The 16,328-nt window shown below is 40.5% G+C and overlaps 2 protein-coding genes and 1 pseudogene across 3 annotated transcripts in view; 2 read left to right on the forward strand and 1 right to left on the reverse strand.

Annotated features, from left to right (window-relative positions):
* The window catches only part of zcchc4 (zinc finger, CCHC domain containing 4), a 91,587-nt gene that overhangs the window by 45,445 nt on the left and 29,814 nt on the right, over positions 1–16,328 (forward strand). The window lies entirely within an intron of this gene.
* The window catches only part of LOC122551576 (zinc-binding protein A33), a 33,202-nt gene that overhangs the window by 8,093 nt on the left and 8,781 nt on the right, over positions 1–16,328 (reverse strand). For both annotated transcript variants that reach the window (XM_043693682.2, XM_087986898.1), the window contains 3 exons: positions 10,211–10,306; positions 9,771–10,046; positions 2,845–2,867 (listed from right to left, as the gene is read on the reverse strand). In XM_043693682.2, the coding sequence (XP_043549617.2) occupies positions 2,845–2,867; positions 9,771–10,046; positions 10,211–10,306 (395 nt within the window). The remainder of the gene's footprint in view (positions 1–2,844; positions 2,868–9,770; positions 10,047–10,210; positions 10,307–16,328) is intronic.
* LOC148152121 (uncharacterized) lies at positions 6,096–8,368 on the forward strand (annotated as a pseudogene).

The following is a 16,328-nucleotide window of genomic DNA, read 5'->3' on the forward strand; positions in this document are numbered from 1 at the left end:
ACAAAAACTATTAACAAATCCAAGCTTCTTTTTCTTAACTAATCACTATCTGACCCCAACTCTACTAAAATTGCTGCTCCAATAATATAATTATTAAACATTAAATTAACTTAATCTCTCAAAGTCCATACAGTTTCTAATGCCGTCTTCCTTCTGTCCTTCCAATTCTGCTGTTTCCTTCTTTTCTTCCGATTCTGCTGTCTTCTTCCTGAGTCGTCGTCTTTCTTTATTCAGCGAGTGGTTTTTGTACACAATTACTTGATACCTTGAATAGATGATGCCTTCTGAGAGATTTATTTTCTAAGCTTTGAGAGCCCTTTTCAGATAAGAGGTGCTTTCATATTCGCTGAACAGTTAGCTCTGCCTCATTTTCAAAATGCCCTTTTTTTAATAACACCAAGACTTCTGTCCTCTCTTTGGTCTGATGTTGTCAATACAATAAAATTCAAATTCAATTGATTTTTGGTGTCCTGGGGATAATTTAAATTAATTGGTTAAATGCAAATCCAATTGTCTTAACATCAAAACTCAACCCCAAGCTGAATGTTACATATTACCCATTCTGAGAACTCTCTGCACCTATCAGCAAGTCACAGACACTTGTGCTGCCACAATCTCTCAGCTCAGAAAAGGCACCTCTCTCTTAAAGTGACCATGCACTCTTTCGACTTTGTAACATTTACCTTTACCACTAATGTCCACCTTTTGCTGCTAACAATAGCCAGCTTTGCTTCTGATTTTTGATATCTCTCATCTTTTAAGAAGCAATCTGCTTAACTTTTAATCTATTTAAAATGAATTTTGAATTGACATCATGTCCTAAACTAACAAACTGTATAGATGAAATGGTTTTACCCTTTGACCTTAAGCTCTTTCTTTTAGTGCATCCTCTGTGCATTTGGCCCTTTCCACCTATCTAGTTAGCCTAATCAATTTCTGTTTTTGACTCTTTATCATTTCCAATTATATCATACTGTGACCCTCCGGGCAGAGCACGTCTTCAATTGGTTAAGCAGCTTGACAACTGTTATGAGCTGAAAAATGTGTTGCTGGAAAAGCGCAACAGGTCAGGCAGCATCCAAGGAGCAGGAGAATCGACGTTTCGGGCATAAGCCCTTCTTCAGGAATCAACTGTTATAATACAACTGATGTGACTATATCTGTATGTAGATAAAGATTATAAGTAGATGCAATGCATGGCAGATGCTAGAATTAATTTTTGTAGTTACGGACAATGCTTTCATCTTCCAAGACTCTCAGAATTTACTGGATAATCTCCACTCTGTCAAATGTTACTTTGCAAAAATTTCTGTGTTGCAGTCATCTTTAGATCTCCCAGCACTTGTTGTCACAACTACTGTCAAATTAACAGCAGATTCAAGAGTCTGCATTGAGATGGTTAAAAGCAGTTAAATTCAGATGTTACTGTCAGTACATTTACATTTATTCATGGGGACCACCGTTGAAATCCCTCCAGAGTACAATAAAATATAAATTGTTGTTTGGTAGTTCAGAATTTGAGTAATGTGGGAATTTGAATTTGAACCTGGGTTTGATTCCAGCTTTGGGTGACTGTCTGTTTGTGTGGAGTTTGCATGTCTATATGGGTATCTGCTGGGTGCTCGGTTTCCTCCCACAGTCAAAGATGTCCAGATTAGGTGAATTGGCCATGCTAAATTGATTGTGGTGTCTGGGGATGTGTAGGCTAAGTGGATTAGTCATGATAAAATTGTGGGATTACAGGGCTGAGGTAGGGGCCTGGGTCTGGATGGATTGCTCTTTCGTGGATCGGTGCAAACTTGAAGACCGAATGGCTTCTTTTAGCATTGTAGGAATTCTTTGATTGGGACAATTTGCAACAAGTTAATGGGAAAGCAACATTCATACTCTCATAAAGGAAAAAAAAAACAAAAATTTTACTCTAAGTTATTTGTGTCCTTGCAAATTGTCCTGATGTGAGCAAGACATAAAGCTTTGACAAAATGTTCTGTTTCTTTCAGCAATATTAAAATTAAAAATCACTGCACTGAGGGGAGCGTTTTCTTTTAGACAGTTAGCTATGCTCTGAAGAGTTACACAGTTATGTCTGATGTAAATGGGTTTTAAATTACATACTAAACAATCTCATTGCCCCTGTAAACCTGATTTTATATTTATAGAATATCAAATTTCTGCACCATGCAAAAAAATCATTTTGAATTTAATTTGAAAAGTTTGCTTATGGTATTTCAACTTCTAACTTAACTTGATGTGTAGGTACCTATTATTTATTTCATTCAGTACACTTTTAATTAAAAGTGAAAAATCCAATTTTTTTTACTCCCTGGTGTACTGTCTGTGAAAATGCTACCTTGTTTGATGACATCGCTGCTACTGGTTGTCTAGAAATTCCTGTGACTGGGTGTCAGATTCAAACTGGTGGGAATATCTGGAACAAAGATTGCTGGATCTTTCTGGGCAGGGTTTCCTTGTGATCAGTGGTGAGTGGTGCTGCTTGGGTGCTGGCAGTGAGATCAAGGCCATTGATTATTGCAGAAATACCACAAATGGAATGCGATGCAGTGTTTAAAAATATAATGAGAAAGTGAGGTCTGCAGATGCTGGAGATCAGAATATAATGTTAATCAGCACAGGTTGAAATGTGTCATGAGATTTGCAAACAGACTGACTAAGAATAATTAATAACTGTTACAGCATCAACTACAGGCCTAGCAGATACTGCCCACAATTCTGTGATCGATATTGATAACTTCTGTTCCCAGATGATGCTGAACTAGAAATTGCAAAATTAACAGATAATTCAATCAGTTACATTAGAAAACCAGGCTACATGTGGCTCCTTACCTATAGTCACTAAGTTTGATATCCTGCAAAGAAAGGACAAAAATATATTAGTAGAAATGTTGAAATACACTTTTATAACAAGCAGTCTTTCACAAGCTTTATTTTTACCTCTGGGTGATTATATAGACCAGATCAAACCTTGTCAAAACATATTAAGGAGCTAGGGTCTAGGCTAATTTTTATCTTATTTAAGGGCAAGTGTAAGGCGCTGCATTCCAGATGTAATTTAATTGGTCAAACTACTAGGCCTTAAGCAAAACACACTTTGTATTCTTACATCACAGTTAAAACAAACATAAGAAAAATTGGCATAACTTTAACTCTGTCGAAATACTGAACAAAATAGCACTTTATTTAACTACTATTCATCAACTGTTCCAATATTGCAGCATTCCTTGGCAAAGGCACACTAAGCAAAATAGCTTTCCCTCACTTGCTATCTCCTCCAGTCTGGGAGAAAGGAACACCGATAAATTGAACCTAGCAGTAGAGAGCGAGCTCAAGCTTTTGCAGCAGGAGAGAGGGAGGTATATCTAGCAGCTTCAACTCCAAAAACCTCAACTTCAACAACTGTCAGCAAAAATTAAAACACTGGGACTGTGTCAGTCTGACTGCACCCACTCATGCTTCTTTTGTATACTTGTAAAAAAAATCCCAAAGCTATTTGCTCTGCTTTCTATGGAGCAGCCATCTTAACCACAGGTTTACAACATTCCTCTTCAAGAGAAACGGGACAAAACAACTCCCCCTTAAAGGCACCTATTGTCACAGCGAAAACATTGATTGGAGGGAATGACCAGAATGAGTTTAGGGAAGAACAGCTCTGTTCAGTAGCCTTCTATTAGGAAGGGATGAAATTTGTCAATGTTGAAATGTATGATGATGGCCCAGATCCCATCCCAAATGTCTTGATTTTCTGTCCCATCTTCGGTTGTGAAGGTGAGCATTCAGCACAGGGTGGGAAATGCTTCTATAGTAATCTGTTGGGAATGTAGAAAGGTGTTTGGGGTGTAGTGGAAGGGTTGTATGAACTGGCTAATACTCAAATCTACCAGAAATCATCTTCTGGAGTTCAAGGAACAGGGGACTGGGAACCCATTTACTTGGTTAGCTAGTTGATGACAGGTTGTAACTAACTCTGATAACAGAACTGACCTAATCAGGAGATCCCGTTATTGTGACAGGCTCTGAATCCCCATGGTTTTACATCAGGCTGACAAGATTTCAACACGACTTGTTCATTTTCTGCTTCTTTGACACATTCTCACACCACAAACGATAATTGTGGAAGGATTAACAAGGGAGTTGTGGGTTTGCTTTCCCAAACATGTGTTTTGCTGCGAAGCTGGTGATCTGCGCATGTTCAGCTTGGACCTAAGCTCCCCAGGAAATTCAGCTGTCTAAGGTGAGCAGTCCCTATCTACCTGAAACCTGGAACTGTTCTGTAACTCAGAAGGTTTATTAACTTACACTTAATTTTGCAGACGAATTTGAAAATTTTCCTTCGGTCAACATAAGTAGCATTTGCAAGTAGTATAGAAAGCAAAGGAAAATATTCTTTTTTGTGCTGTCTGTACCCAAAGAGTGACGTTGGTAAGTTGTACTATGTAATTAGATCAGGGTACAATCTTACTTCTGAAGAAGTGTCTTTGAACACAAAACATTAATTCTGCTTTTTCTACACAGATGCTGGCAGGCCTGTTGAGTTTCTCCAGCTATTTCTGCTTTTGTTATAAACTGGAGGATATAGTGAGAAGGGATGAGTTATTTTTATGAACAGTTTTCAGAGTTACTGGATAGCAAGTCAGCAGGAAGAAGTGGAGAGTACATCCTGTAGTATGTGTGTCCTTGTGGATATATGATGTATTCCAGACAAGTATGTCTGCAGGAATGTCACTGACTGCACAAGCTTGAGCTCCAGGTTTTGGAACTTGAGCAGCAGCTAGAGTTGCTGTGCATCTAGGAGGTGACAGACAGTGGATTGCTGCTATAGGGAGGTGGTCACCACAGATTAGAATCGCAGAGACAGAGGGAATGGGTGACTACCTTGCAGACTTAACTCAAGTGTTTCTTAATGCAAAAAAACTCAATAATTTTGTTGTAAAAGAACCTTTTAAGGATGAATGACCAAGATATGATGGAATTTTACATTATGTCTGCAAGTGAAGTAGTTCATTCTGAATCATTTCTTAAAATTGGAACAAGGGAAGTTGTAAAAGCGTGAGGCACGAGTTGGCTGAGATGAAATTGGGCAAATTAGATTTAAAGGCCTGAATGTACATAGGCAATGGACAGTCTTTAAAGAACAGTTACTTGGTTACAACATTTAGACATCGCTTCAAAGTGCCGAAAGCTCAAAGATGGTCAGTTAACTGTGTCTTACATAGGATGTTGAGGATTGTATATGGTTAAAAGAGAAGGTTTGTAAAGTGGCCAGAAACAGTAATAAATCTGAGGATGAGGAAGTTTTTTTAGAATACAGTAAAGAAGGAATCAGAACTGGTATTGAAAGGAAGAATAGAATGAAATGCAATGTAGCAATGTTTAGAGAAATGAATAATGATGCCCACAACAGACTCCGTAAATATAGCCGAGAAAGTTTGCACCAAAAATCTTTACTCACTCATGCAACAGACCATGAATGGACAGGCACAGTACAATAAGCTATAGATATTAGCCAGCGACAAACACAGAAAATGAAAAAAAATAGACCTGCAGAAAAAACTAGACCAACTTACACAAAGTAACAACACTGACAACGTAGAAGCATGGATAAAAAACTTATCTGACCGACCCTTAACAGACATTGAAAAAGCCGTCTTACTAAGAGGATTAAATTATAACTGCCAGGATGCAGACAAGAAAGATTTCTTCGCAGCATTAGAAACAACACTAAAAGACAACCAATTCACAGAAGAAACCCAGCAAACCATCAGACAGATAGTCACACCAACATTAAGCAGAAAAAAGAAAGGAAACGCACTCAATACACAAGAAAGGAAAGCCTTGGAAGGACTACAAAAAGATAAAAACATTGTTATCCTACCTGCAGACAAAGGACACTTGACAGTCGTTCTAAATCAAACAGATTACATTGAAAAAGAGAACATCCTACGTACAGATACCAACAGTTGCCATCAAGTGGCAGTAGACCCGACCCCACAACTACAGAACCGAATTTCAGCCCTACTAAAAAAACCTCAGAAATCTGGAGGACTATAATAAGACCGACCACCAAAAAATGAAACCAAATGGATCCAATACACCACGTTTCAACAGATTACCCAAAATTCACAAACCAGGAGCCCCCCCCCCCCTCCCTCAGGCCCATTTTCTCACTACCTGGAACACCAACCTACAGATTGGCCAAGGAGCTACACCAAAGACTAAAACACCTAGTAGAAGACTCATGCCACTCCATCCACTCCACTCAAGATTTCCTGACGACCATCAAAGACACCACGATAGAAGAGGATAAAATACTGGTCTTCTTTGATGTAAAAGCCCTGTTTACATCAATCAACATTAATCTGGCCAAGGAAACACTGACTACACTCTTATAAGACCCAAAGACACATACAGCAAACACCACTAACTTCATCAACAAGGACAGTATCATCAAGCTAGTGGACCTATGCCTTACCACACACTTCACCTTCAATACCAAAACCTACAGTCAAACCAACGGAACACCCATGGGATCTCCAATATCAGGGTTCTTAGCAGAGGCAGTAATGCAGAGTCTCGAACAAACAGCTCTGCCAACATCCAATCCAAACTTTGAGTCAGCTACGTGGATGACACCTTTGCCATCACTAAACAAAGTAAGTTAGAGGAAACCTTCAAGACCACGAATAATACCCTTACTGGCATAAAATTTACTAAAGAGGAGGAAGACAACAACAAACTGCCATTCCTCCATGTCACAGTAGAACGAACAGCCAATGGGGGACTTCAAACCAGCGTTTGCAGGAAAACAACACTAACGAACCAAATATTGAACTACAGATGCAATCACCCCAACATCCACAAACTAAGCTGCATCAAAAAATTATTTCAATGAGCCAACACACCCTGCAGCACAGAGGAACTACAAAGAGTATATTCAAAAAGAATGGGTACCCAATGAACACCGTCCACTGATTTCTCAGCAACAAATCTGAACAAGCAGACAAAACAGGTCCAGAAACCTGAGCCACTCTCCCCTAAATCAAAGACATCTTGGAAATGACTGCCAGACTACTCAGACCCCTTGGCATCATAGTAGCCCACAAACCCACCAACACACTAAAACAGCAGCTTATGAACTTGAAAGACTCTATACAGATATCTAGCAAAACTAATGTCATTTCCAAAATACTGTGCAAGGACTGCAACAAACACTACATTGGTCAAACAGGCAGAAAACTGGCCACCAGGATACATGAACACTAACTAGCCACAAAAAGACATGACCCTCTCTCACTAGTATCCTCACATACGGATGAGGAAGGACACCATTTTGACTGGGACAATACATCCATCCTCGGACAAGCCAAATAGAGACATGCATGAGAATTCCTAGAAGCATGGCATTCCAACTGGAACTCTATCCACAAACAATTCGAGTTAGACCCTATCTACCACCCCCTGAGAAAAAGAACAGGAAGTGACTTCACCATAGGAAATGCCATCACCAAAGTAAATGCCATCACCGACCCAAAGAAACCCAAACATATAAATAGAAAGCAGGAATTATCAGCAGTGCTTCGTCTGGGATCCACTGAAGATGTTATCTAATAGGATGATGAAACATCTGGAAATGAACCTTCCAGCTCAGTGAGCAAACCTACATCCAGAACCTCAACCTGAGCCACAAATCTTCTCAAAGCTGGATAGGAAAAAATAACAGGAAACTACAGACCTCTCAGCTTTATTAGGACAAATCTACGAACTATCATAAAGGATATCATAAATGGATGTTTAGATTAGGATGATATGATTGGGCATAGTCAGCATGGATTTAAGAATGGAATATTGTGTTTGACATACCTTGGAGTGTTTTGAGGATGTAGGTGTCAGAATTGATAAAGGGGAGTCAGAGTGAGTGACTCTACAATATTTGGAATTTCAAAATGGTTTTGATAAGGTCCCCCACAGGAGGATGTTTTACAAATTTAAAACACATAAGAAGTAATGTATTGGCATAGATTGGCTAACAGTCAGAAAACAGAATAGAAATAAATAGGTCATTCTTGAGTTGGTTGGCAAACTACAAATAGTCGGCTACTGCAAGCATCAGTTATTGGCTCCAGCTGTTCATAATATGTATCGATTGTTCAGACATGGGGACCAAATGTAATATCTCCAAGTTTGCAGAAGGCACAAGTTGAGTAGGAATGTGTGTGTGACGAAGATGTTTACAGGTGGATTTGGAAGGAGTCATTGGACAAGAACGTGGCATCTGGAATATAATGTTGAAAAATGCGAGGTTATCCACTTTGGCAGGAAGAACAGATTTGCAGAGTATTTTTTGAAATGGAGAAAATTTGAAAAAAATACATGTGCAAAGTAACTTGGGTGTCCTTGTCAATAAGTCACTGAAGGCTGACTTGTGGTTGCCGCAAGCTATTAGGAAGGCAAGAGGATTTCAGTATAGGAGTTATGACATTTTACTTCAGTTGTGCAATTAAGTTTCACCAGGTTTTTTTCCTGGGATGGCAGGACTCTGCTATGAATAGGACCTCTCCGCCCCCACCCCCTCTCCGGCCTATCACCCTCACCTTAACCTCCTTCCACCTATCACATTCCCAACCCCCCCTCCCCCAAGTCCCTCTTAGCCTGCTTGGCACACCCTCCTCATTCCTGAAGAAGGGCTTATGCCCGAAACGTCGATTCTCCTGTTCCTTGGATGCTGCCTGACCTGCTGCGCTTTTCCAGCAACACATTTTTAAGTTATGAATAGATTGGTCAAACTTAGCCTGTATTCTCAAGAGTTTTGAAGAATGAGAGGTGATTTCATTAAAGCCAACAGTATATTTAAAGTGAAAGGGTAGATGCAGGTAAGATATTTCCTCTTTGGAATTTCAGTTCTTGGGTACAAATTAAAAATAATGGCAATGCTGTTTACAATTGAGATGAGGAAGAATTTCTTTACTGTAAGAGTGGTGAGTCTATGGAATTTGAATTTTGAATATAAATTAGGTTTATTGTCCTGTGTATTCAAATACAAAGTACAGGAGTACAGTGAGATGTGTACAATGTCGCCGCACAAGGCGCCATCTTAGATACTCAAAAATAGAGAAAGAGAAAAGCTGAAAGTTTTACATTACAGTTCTTCTTACTATAAATTAGGAAGATAAAGAAATAAGTTTTTAAAACATAAATGTTACAGTCCCTCTATAGCCTGTAGTCTCTCCAAGCTGTGGGCTTTGTACACATGGCAGCTTTATAAGCTCAGCCTTCGTATACATTTAAAGTATGGTTGATAAGTTCTTAATTGTCAATACTGTAGTTATGAGGATGGTGTGGGTAAAAGACGCAAGTGTTTGATTAGTCATGATTCAGTCTGCCCTGCCATTTAATACAATGTGCAGAATGGCTTACTTCTGTTCCTATGTTTAGTAAAAATGAGAATAACATTGTCACATAGGAATAGTTTGTATTCAATTTGTCTTATTGTGTTCAACTTCTATAGTAAACACCAAGAATTGCATATGTGTTTTTTTTAATTACCTGGGTAAGTGTATAATTTATTTTGACTGAAAAATTGCATGTCTTTGTTCGATGTGAAAATTAGCTGTCACTGGTATTTGTGCCGTTTGACCTTCAGTTTAACGTAGTTTCTTATTTAGTCATTGCAATAACTGATAAAATATTAAATTGCTAACACAATTCATTAAATGGATTGAGGAATGCACAACAAAATCAGTAAAAATGGGACCTACTGTAGCTTGACTTGATTGCAATTTGCTTTCTTCTTGAGGTTGATTTGAATGAACTTTGCTTTCTTCTTGGTTAAGGACTTTCTGCGTTGCTTTGATGGATTTGTTTATTTGATCTAAGTTGTTAGTCCACTCTTTGATGATCTTTTGGAGTTTTCCCAAAGCAACCCTTTTTTCAATGTCAATGAGTTCCAGCGAAACTTTCTCATCATTGTTCAAGATTTTTCTTATTGTTTCATATTGTTTGGAAATCTGTTCTTTGAGGTTCTCTGCTGAGTTCTGCACAATTACGAGCATGAGAGAAGCAGAAAACTGAGTCATTAATAAAATATAATAGAATCAGACTTGGGAGGGTACAATTACATGTTGTTAAAATTCTGAGATGGGCAGATTTTTTGTTTGTTTACTTGTTTCATAAGTATTTATAATATCAGAACTCTTACTGTAAGAACAGTGTTCCTGTTCTTCAAGGATAGTATGTGCGCTTCTATTTTATCTCTTTTAGTGCAGAGATTTTGAAGAAACTGCTTTGGTGTTACCTGCAAAATAGGTGAAAAGAAAAATGATCAAACTGTTCAGTGTTACCTTCTTTGTGCTTGAATGTTCTGAAACAGTGGTTAATTTTACATTAATTGAGTTTAAATTGAAAGGGAGTTGTAGTAGAACTCATCAGAGGCGTCAAACGTACCAAGGCTCAAGTAAAATCAAAATACTGCAGATGCTGGAAATCTGAAATTAAAAACAGAGTGTGCTGGAGAAACTCAGCAGATCCGGTAGCATCGTTGAAGAGAGAGAAAGTCCGATAGGACTGCAGCATTTTGAGACTACTTATGTGAGTAGCTCAATTAATTCAGTTTCAAGTTCAAATTTACATTAACTTTACTTCTCGTTCCATTTTCTTTCCATCTCATGCAGATTCACATTTAATGTTGAGTTCACCAAGGTCAGCCCATTATGATGTTGCCATGCTGTATTTCACCTGCATTCTCACAGCCGTGCAGGAATGCTCAATCATTCCGCTTTGGAGATTTGAACCCATGCCATATGCATGTTTTTAAAGCTCAGTGGGTCATATAAAATCCAGATGAAACACTGTGTCAAACACGGTCATGTTTTTCTAGTGATCACTCACTTAATTTTTTTGGATAAACATTCTCTCGCTCTTTCATGCTGCCAGTTTTGTATGGTGGAATTCAACTTTATGATTACTTTTAACAGCAACATGATTAGTCGGATCATAGGACATAGGGGCAGAAGTAGGCCATTCAGCCCATTGTGTCTGCTCTGCCATTCATTGAGATCATGGCTGATCTGACAATCCTTAATTCGTCTTTCCCGTCTTTCCCCCGTAACTTTCCCGTCTTTCCCCCGTAACTTTCCCGTCTTTCCCCCGTAACTTTTGATTTTCCATTCTGGTAAAAAAATCTTGGGAAACAAATGGTCTTGTGGTCTAGCCAATGAATCATTCACTACACCTGCCCTGCCACAGAAATGATAGACAAAATAAGTAATGTTGTCTCTAATCTAAAGCAGTGGCTTCGGGGAAACAACAAAAGGCATAACATTGATCACATCTGTGTGTTGATCGGTGTGGGGAAATCTGAAAAAGCTGTGGATTCTGGAAATCAAAAGCCAAAACAGAAATTGCTGGAAAATCTCAGTAAGTCTGGCAGCATCGGTGGAGAGAAATCAGAGTTAAAGTTTGGGGTCCAGTGACCCTTCTTCAGAACTGATTGCTTAACTCTGATTTCTCTCCACTGATGCTGCCAGACCTGCTGACATTTTCCAGAATTTCTGTATTGATTGGAGTATAGTCGGTTCTGATATAATGTGATAGTTTTATTCTCGTGCAATCTCATGTCATAAGAAAATCACGAACAGCTATGCCATTTAAACTAATGGGGCTGAAATCCTGTAATAGACAATACAGGTAAGAAAGATTTATGTTCTACAAATAATAGTCAAAATTCTTCAATTGTGTTAAAGGCAATTCGTGTTGAAGAAACATGCATTATAGAAAAACAGACTGTATTTTGGTTTATTGATGTTGATAACTCTCAGAAGAAATGCAAACAGGCTAAATTTCAAGTTTTCTGTGCATGTTTAAACTGTTGGACAAGAATACTGAACTTTATTGTGTTGGCAATAATCCTTGTTCATATATTCTACTTGCACTATCTAAATGTCATCCCCTGCTGACACAATAAATTAGTGAGTTTTGAGATTTGTAACTTAGGTTGAGGGTCTGGATATAGGTTTGCTCGTTGAGCTGCTGTTGATGGCCCACAATGCCTCCTCGATGCCCAGTTTTGACTTGCTAGATCTGTTTGAAAACGTTTAGCACAGTGATAGGTATCCTAGAAATGAAGACAAAACTTTGTCTCAACAAGGACTGTGCGGTAGTCACTTTTAGCAGTACTGTGATGGGTAGACATATCTGTACTAGGCAGATTGGTGAGGCAGTATTGTGGTAATTTCCTTCCTGTTGGTTCCGTCATCTCCTGCCATAGACCGAGTCTAGCAATGGTGTACTCTAGCATTAGGTCAATCTCGTCAGCAATGGTGCTGCTGATGCGCTCTTGTTGGTGGACATTGAAGTCTCTCACCAAGAGTACATTCTGTGTTCTTGGCACCCTCTGTGCTTCTTCAAAGTGGTGTTCAACACTGAAGAGCACTGATTCGTCAGCTGGAGGTGGAGTATGGGTGGTAATCAATTGGAGATTTCCTTGCTCGTATTCAACATGATGCTATGAGATTTCATAAGATTTGGAGTCAATGTTGAGCACTCCCAGGACAACTCTTTATCAACTGTCTACTACTGTGCTGCCACCTTTGGTGCATCTGTCCAGTATCAGTGTTAAGGCTTATCCAGGGATTGTGGTGGTTGTGCCTGGGACTTTGGCGGTGGGGTAAGATTCTGAGAGTATGACTTTGTTGGGGCTGTTGATTGACTAGTCTTTGTGGCAACTCTTCCAATTTCAGCACAAGCCTTGAGATGTTAGTAAGGAGTACTTTGCAGAGTTGTCATTTCTGGTGCTTAGGTTGATATTAGCTGATCCATTTGGTTTTTTTTTTGATGTTGTAGCAGTTTGATCTTGTAGCAGAAAAGGAGAAGCTTACAAGATCAGGGCATTCAAGAGTCAATCATTTTGGTGAGGCACTATTGTGGTAATTTCCCTCCTGTTAGTTCTGTCATCTCCTGCCATAGACTGAGTCTAGCAATGGTGTACTGTAGCATTAGGCCAATTCAGTCAGCAGTGGTGCTGCTGTAGTCATGTATAGACCAGGCTGGCTAAAGATGGTAAGATTTTTACTAAAGACCATGAGTGAACTAGATGGCCAGTTAATAATAGTTCTGTGGTTATTGTTACTGAGACTAGTGTGATGATACTATGACTTGAAGAGGTGCATTTTGTCCTGTTTGTTTTTATGATAGTTTGACACCGAAGTGCTGATGAGCAATCTGCTCAAAGCCAATAAAAATATACAGCTTGTGAGGCCTTGGCTTTTTTTTTAAAACATTGGAATAATAGAAATGACTTGAATGGGTAGGTCAAGCTCCCACAGAACCAGGGTTTTTAGTTTTAGCTTTCAGCAACAGCTGGATGTGGAAGCTCTTATTCCTCTCTCGATACCAAAATAGTTTATTCTGGGAACATAGGTATTGCTGTAAAGGTTAGGTTATTTTTTGTTTACCTTTAGTTGCCCTTGATAAATTGTCCACATTTGCTGTTGCCCTGATCATTTAACAGCTAAAAACTTGGGTTCTGTTCCTACTGCTAGAAATGCATGTGAGAGAATCTATTTTACTGAATTTGTCTCTGTCAAGGGTGTATTTATGGGATGTTGCTATATTGGAGCAGTTAGAAATGAACAAATCTATTATTTTGTTAAGCATTTTGATAAAGTTATAGTTAAGCCAATTTGTTTAATTTTATTTTGTCTGTATTTTAACAGTAGTGTAAAAATCATGTGTTCTCCTTTATGTCGAGTAGTTTGACCAATCGAATTGCTTCTGGAATGCAACACACCTTACATTTACCTTTCAAATAAGAAAATGTTAAGGTCTAGACTAAATATATTTTGAGGCGGTTGGTCATAACACTAGCTTTTGATTCCAGATTTATTAATTGAATTTTAATTCCGCCAGTTGCTTTGGGGGAGATTTGAACAATGTCCCAACATGAGCCACTGGATTACTAGTCCATTAATTTTACCATTGCCCTCAATCCCACCCCACCCTCTATGAGTGAGCTGTAATAATACTTGGGAAGTCTGACACTGGCCAGGACAAAGTGGTCTTGTTGATTGACATACCATCTTCACCTGTTTAGACATCAACTCACTGTGTTACTAATGTACAATGGCCACAATGACAGCTGTTGGCTGAGTGCTTTGCAACATGTCCTCAATGTTTCTCACTGCTACCTTTCAAACCTGGCTCCTGAAATGATCAGGGCAACAGCAAATGTGAACAATTTATCAAGGGCAACTAAAGGTAAACAAAAAATAACCTAACCTTTACAGCAATACCTATGTTCCCAGAATAAACTATTTTGGTATCGATATAATCATTTGAAATGAGATTTTATGTTTGCAGAATATTAATGGCAGTGCACGAAATTCTTTGGTTTACGTTTTCTTTCCTGTACCTTCCAGTGTGACGCTGGAAAAGCACAGCAGGTCAAGCAGCATCCGAGGAGCAGGAGAATTGATGTTTCGGACATAACCACTTCATCAGGAATGAGGCTAGTGGGCTCGGATGCTGAGAGATAAATGGGAGGGGTGTGGGGATGGGGGGACAGTAGCTGAGAACGCGATTGGTTGATAAAGGTGATGGAGAAGGTGATAGGTCCATGAGGGGAGTGGAGCGGATAGATGGGAAAGGTGATGGACAGATCAGGAGGTGGATGCCAACTTGGAGGCTTGGGACTGGGGTAATGTAGGGGGAGGGAAAATGAGGAAACTATTGAAATTCACATTTATCCCGTATGGTTGCAGGGTCCCGAGGCGGAATAGGAGGCGTACTTCCTCCAGGCGTCAGGTGGTAACGGTTTGGCGATGGAGGTGATGGACTTGACGGACTGAGAGGGGGAGTTGAAGTGTTCAGCCACGGGGTGATGGGTTTGGCTGGTGCGGGTGTCCCAGAGATGTTCACTCAAACAATCTGCAAGGAGGTGTCCTGTCCCCCTGATGTAGAGGAGACCACATCAGGTGCAACTGATACAGTAGATGACATTGATGGGGTACAGGTAAATTTCTGTTGGATGTGGAAGGATCCTTTGGGGCCTTGGATGGAGGTGAGGGGAGTGGTGTGGGTGCAGGTTTTGCACTTTCTGTAGTGGCAAGGGAAGGTGCCAGGAGTGGGGTGTGGGCTGGTGGGGGGAGCATGGACCTGAGGAGGGAGTCGCGGATGGAATGGTCTCTCTGGAATGCTAATAGGAGTGGGAAGGGAAATACATCTCTGGTGGTCCGGTCCATTTGTAGGTGGCAGAGGATAATGCGGAGGTTGGTGGGGTGGAAGGTGGGGGGGGCGTAGTAGTAGTTTGGAGCACTGACCTCTATACCACTGAAGCCAGGCACCAACCTGGAAACATCTCCTCCTACTGCTCCCTCGACCACAACCTCCCCTCCCATCACCAAGTCATTATCTCGCAGACCATCCACAACTGCATCACCTCTGGGGATCTCTCACCCCCAGCCTCCAACTTCATTGTCCGGTTCTACCTCCTACCGAAGATTCACAAACATGACTGCCCCGGTCAACCCATTGTCTCAGCCTGCGCCTGTCCCACTGAACTCATCTCTTTCTACCTCAACACCATCCTGTTCACACTTAGTCCAGGAACTCCCCATCTACGTTCGGGACACCACCCATGCTCTTCACCGCTCCAAGATTTTCATTTCCCCGGCTCCCAACACCTCATCTTCACTATGGACATACAGTCCCTCAACACGTCCATCCGCCATAACAAAGGCTTCCAAGCCCTCCGTTCCTTCCTCTCACACTGTCCCAACCAGTACCTTTCCACCGACACCGTCATCCGCCTGGCTCAACTGGTCCTCACCCTCAACAGTTTCTCCTTTCAATCCTGCCACTTCCTCCAAACCAAAGGGGTAGCCATGGGCACCTGCATGGGACACCAACCCCACCTGTTCCTCTGCTTTATCGATGACTCTATTGGCGCCACCTCGTGCTCCAACGAGGAGGTTGAACAGTTAATCAAATTCACCAACACTTTTTACCCCCGCTTCAAATTCACATGCACCATCTCAGACACTTCCCTCCCCTTTCTGGACCTCTCCATCTCCTGCAACCAACTAACCACAGATATCTACTACAAGCCCACCGACTCCAACAGCTACCTAGACTACACCTCTTCCCATCCTACCTCGTATAAAAACGCCAACCCTTATTCCCAATTCTGAATTCTGCCTCTGTTCCCAGGATGACTAATTCCATCTCAGAAAATCCCGGATGGCCTCCTCCTTCCAAAATCGCAATTTCCCTTCCCACGTGGTTAACGATGCCTTCCAGCGCATCTCCCCCACTTCCTGCTC

The sequence above is a fragment of the Chiloscyllium plagiosum genome, unplaced genomic scaffold (genome assembly GCF_037043375.1).
Source record: "Chiloscyllium plagiosum isolate Xiang-an unplaced genomic scaffold, Cpla_swu_hap1 HiC_scaffold_1, whole genome shotgun sequence".
Classification (NCBI taxonomy): domain Eukaryota; kingdom Metazoa; phylum Chordata; class Chondrichthyes; order Orectolobiformes; family Hemiscylliidae; genus Chiloscyllium; species Chiloscyllium plagiosum.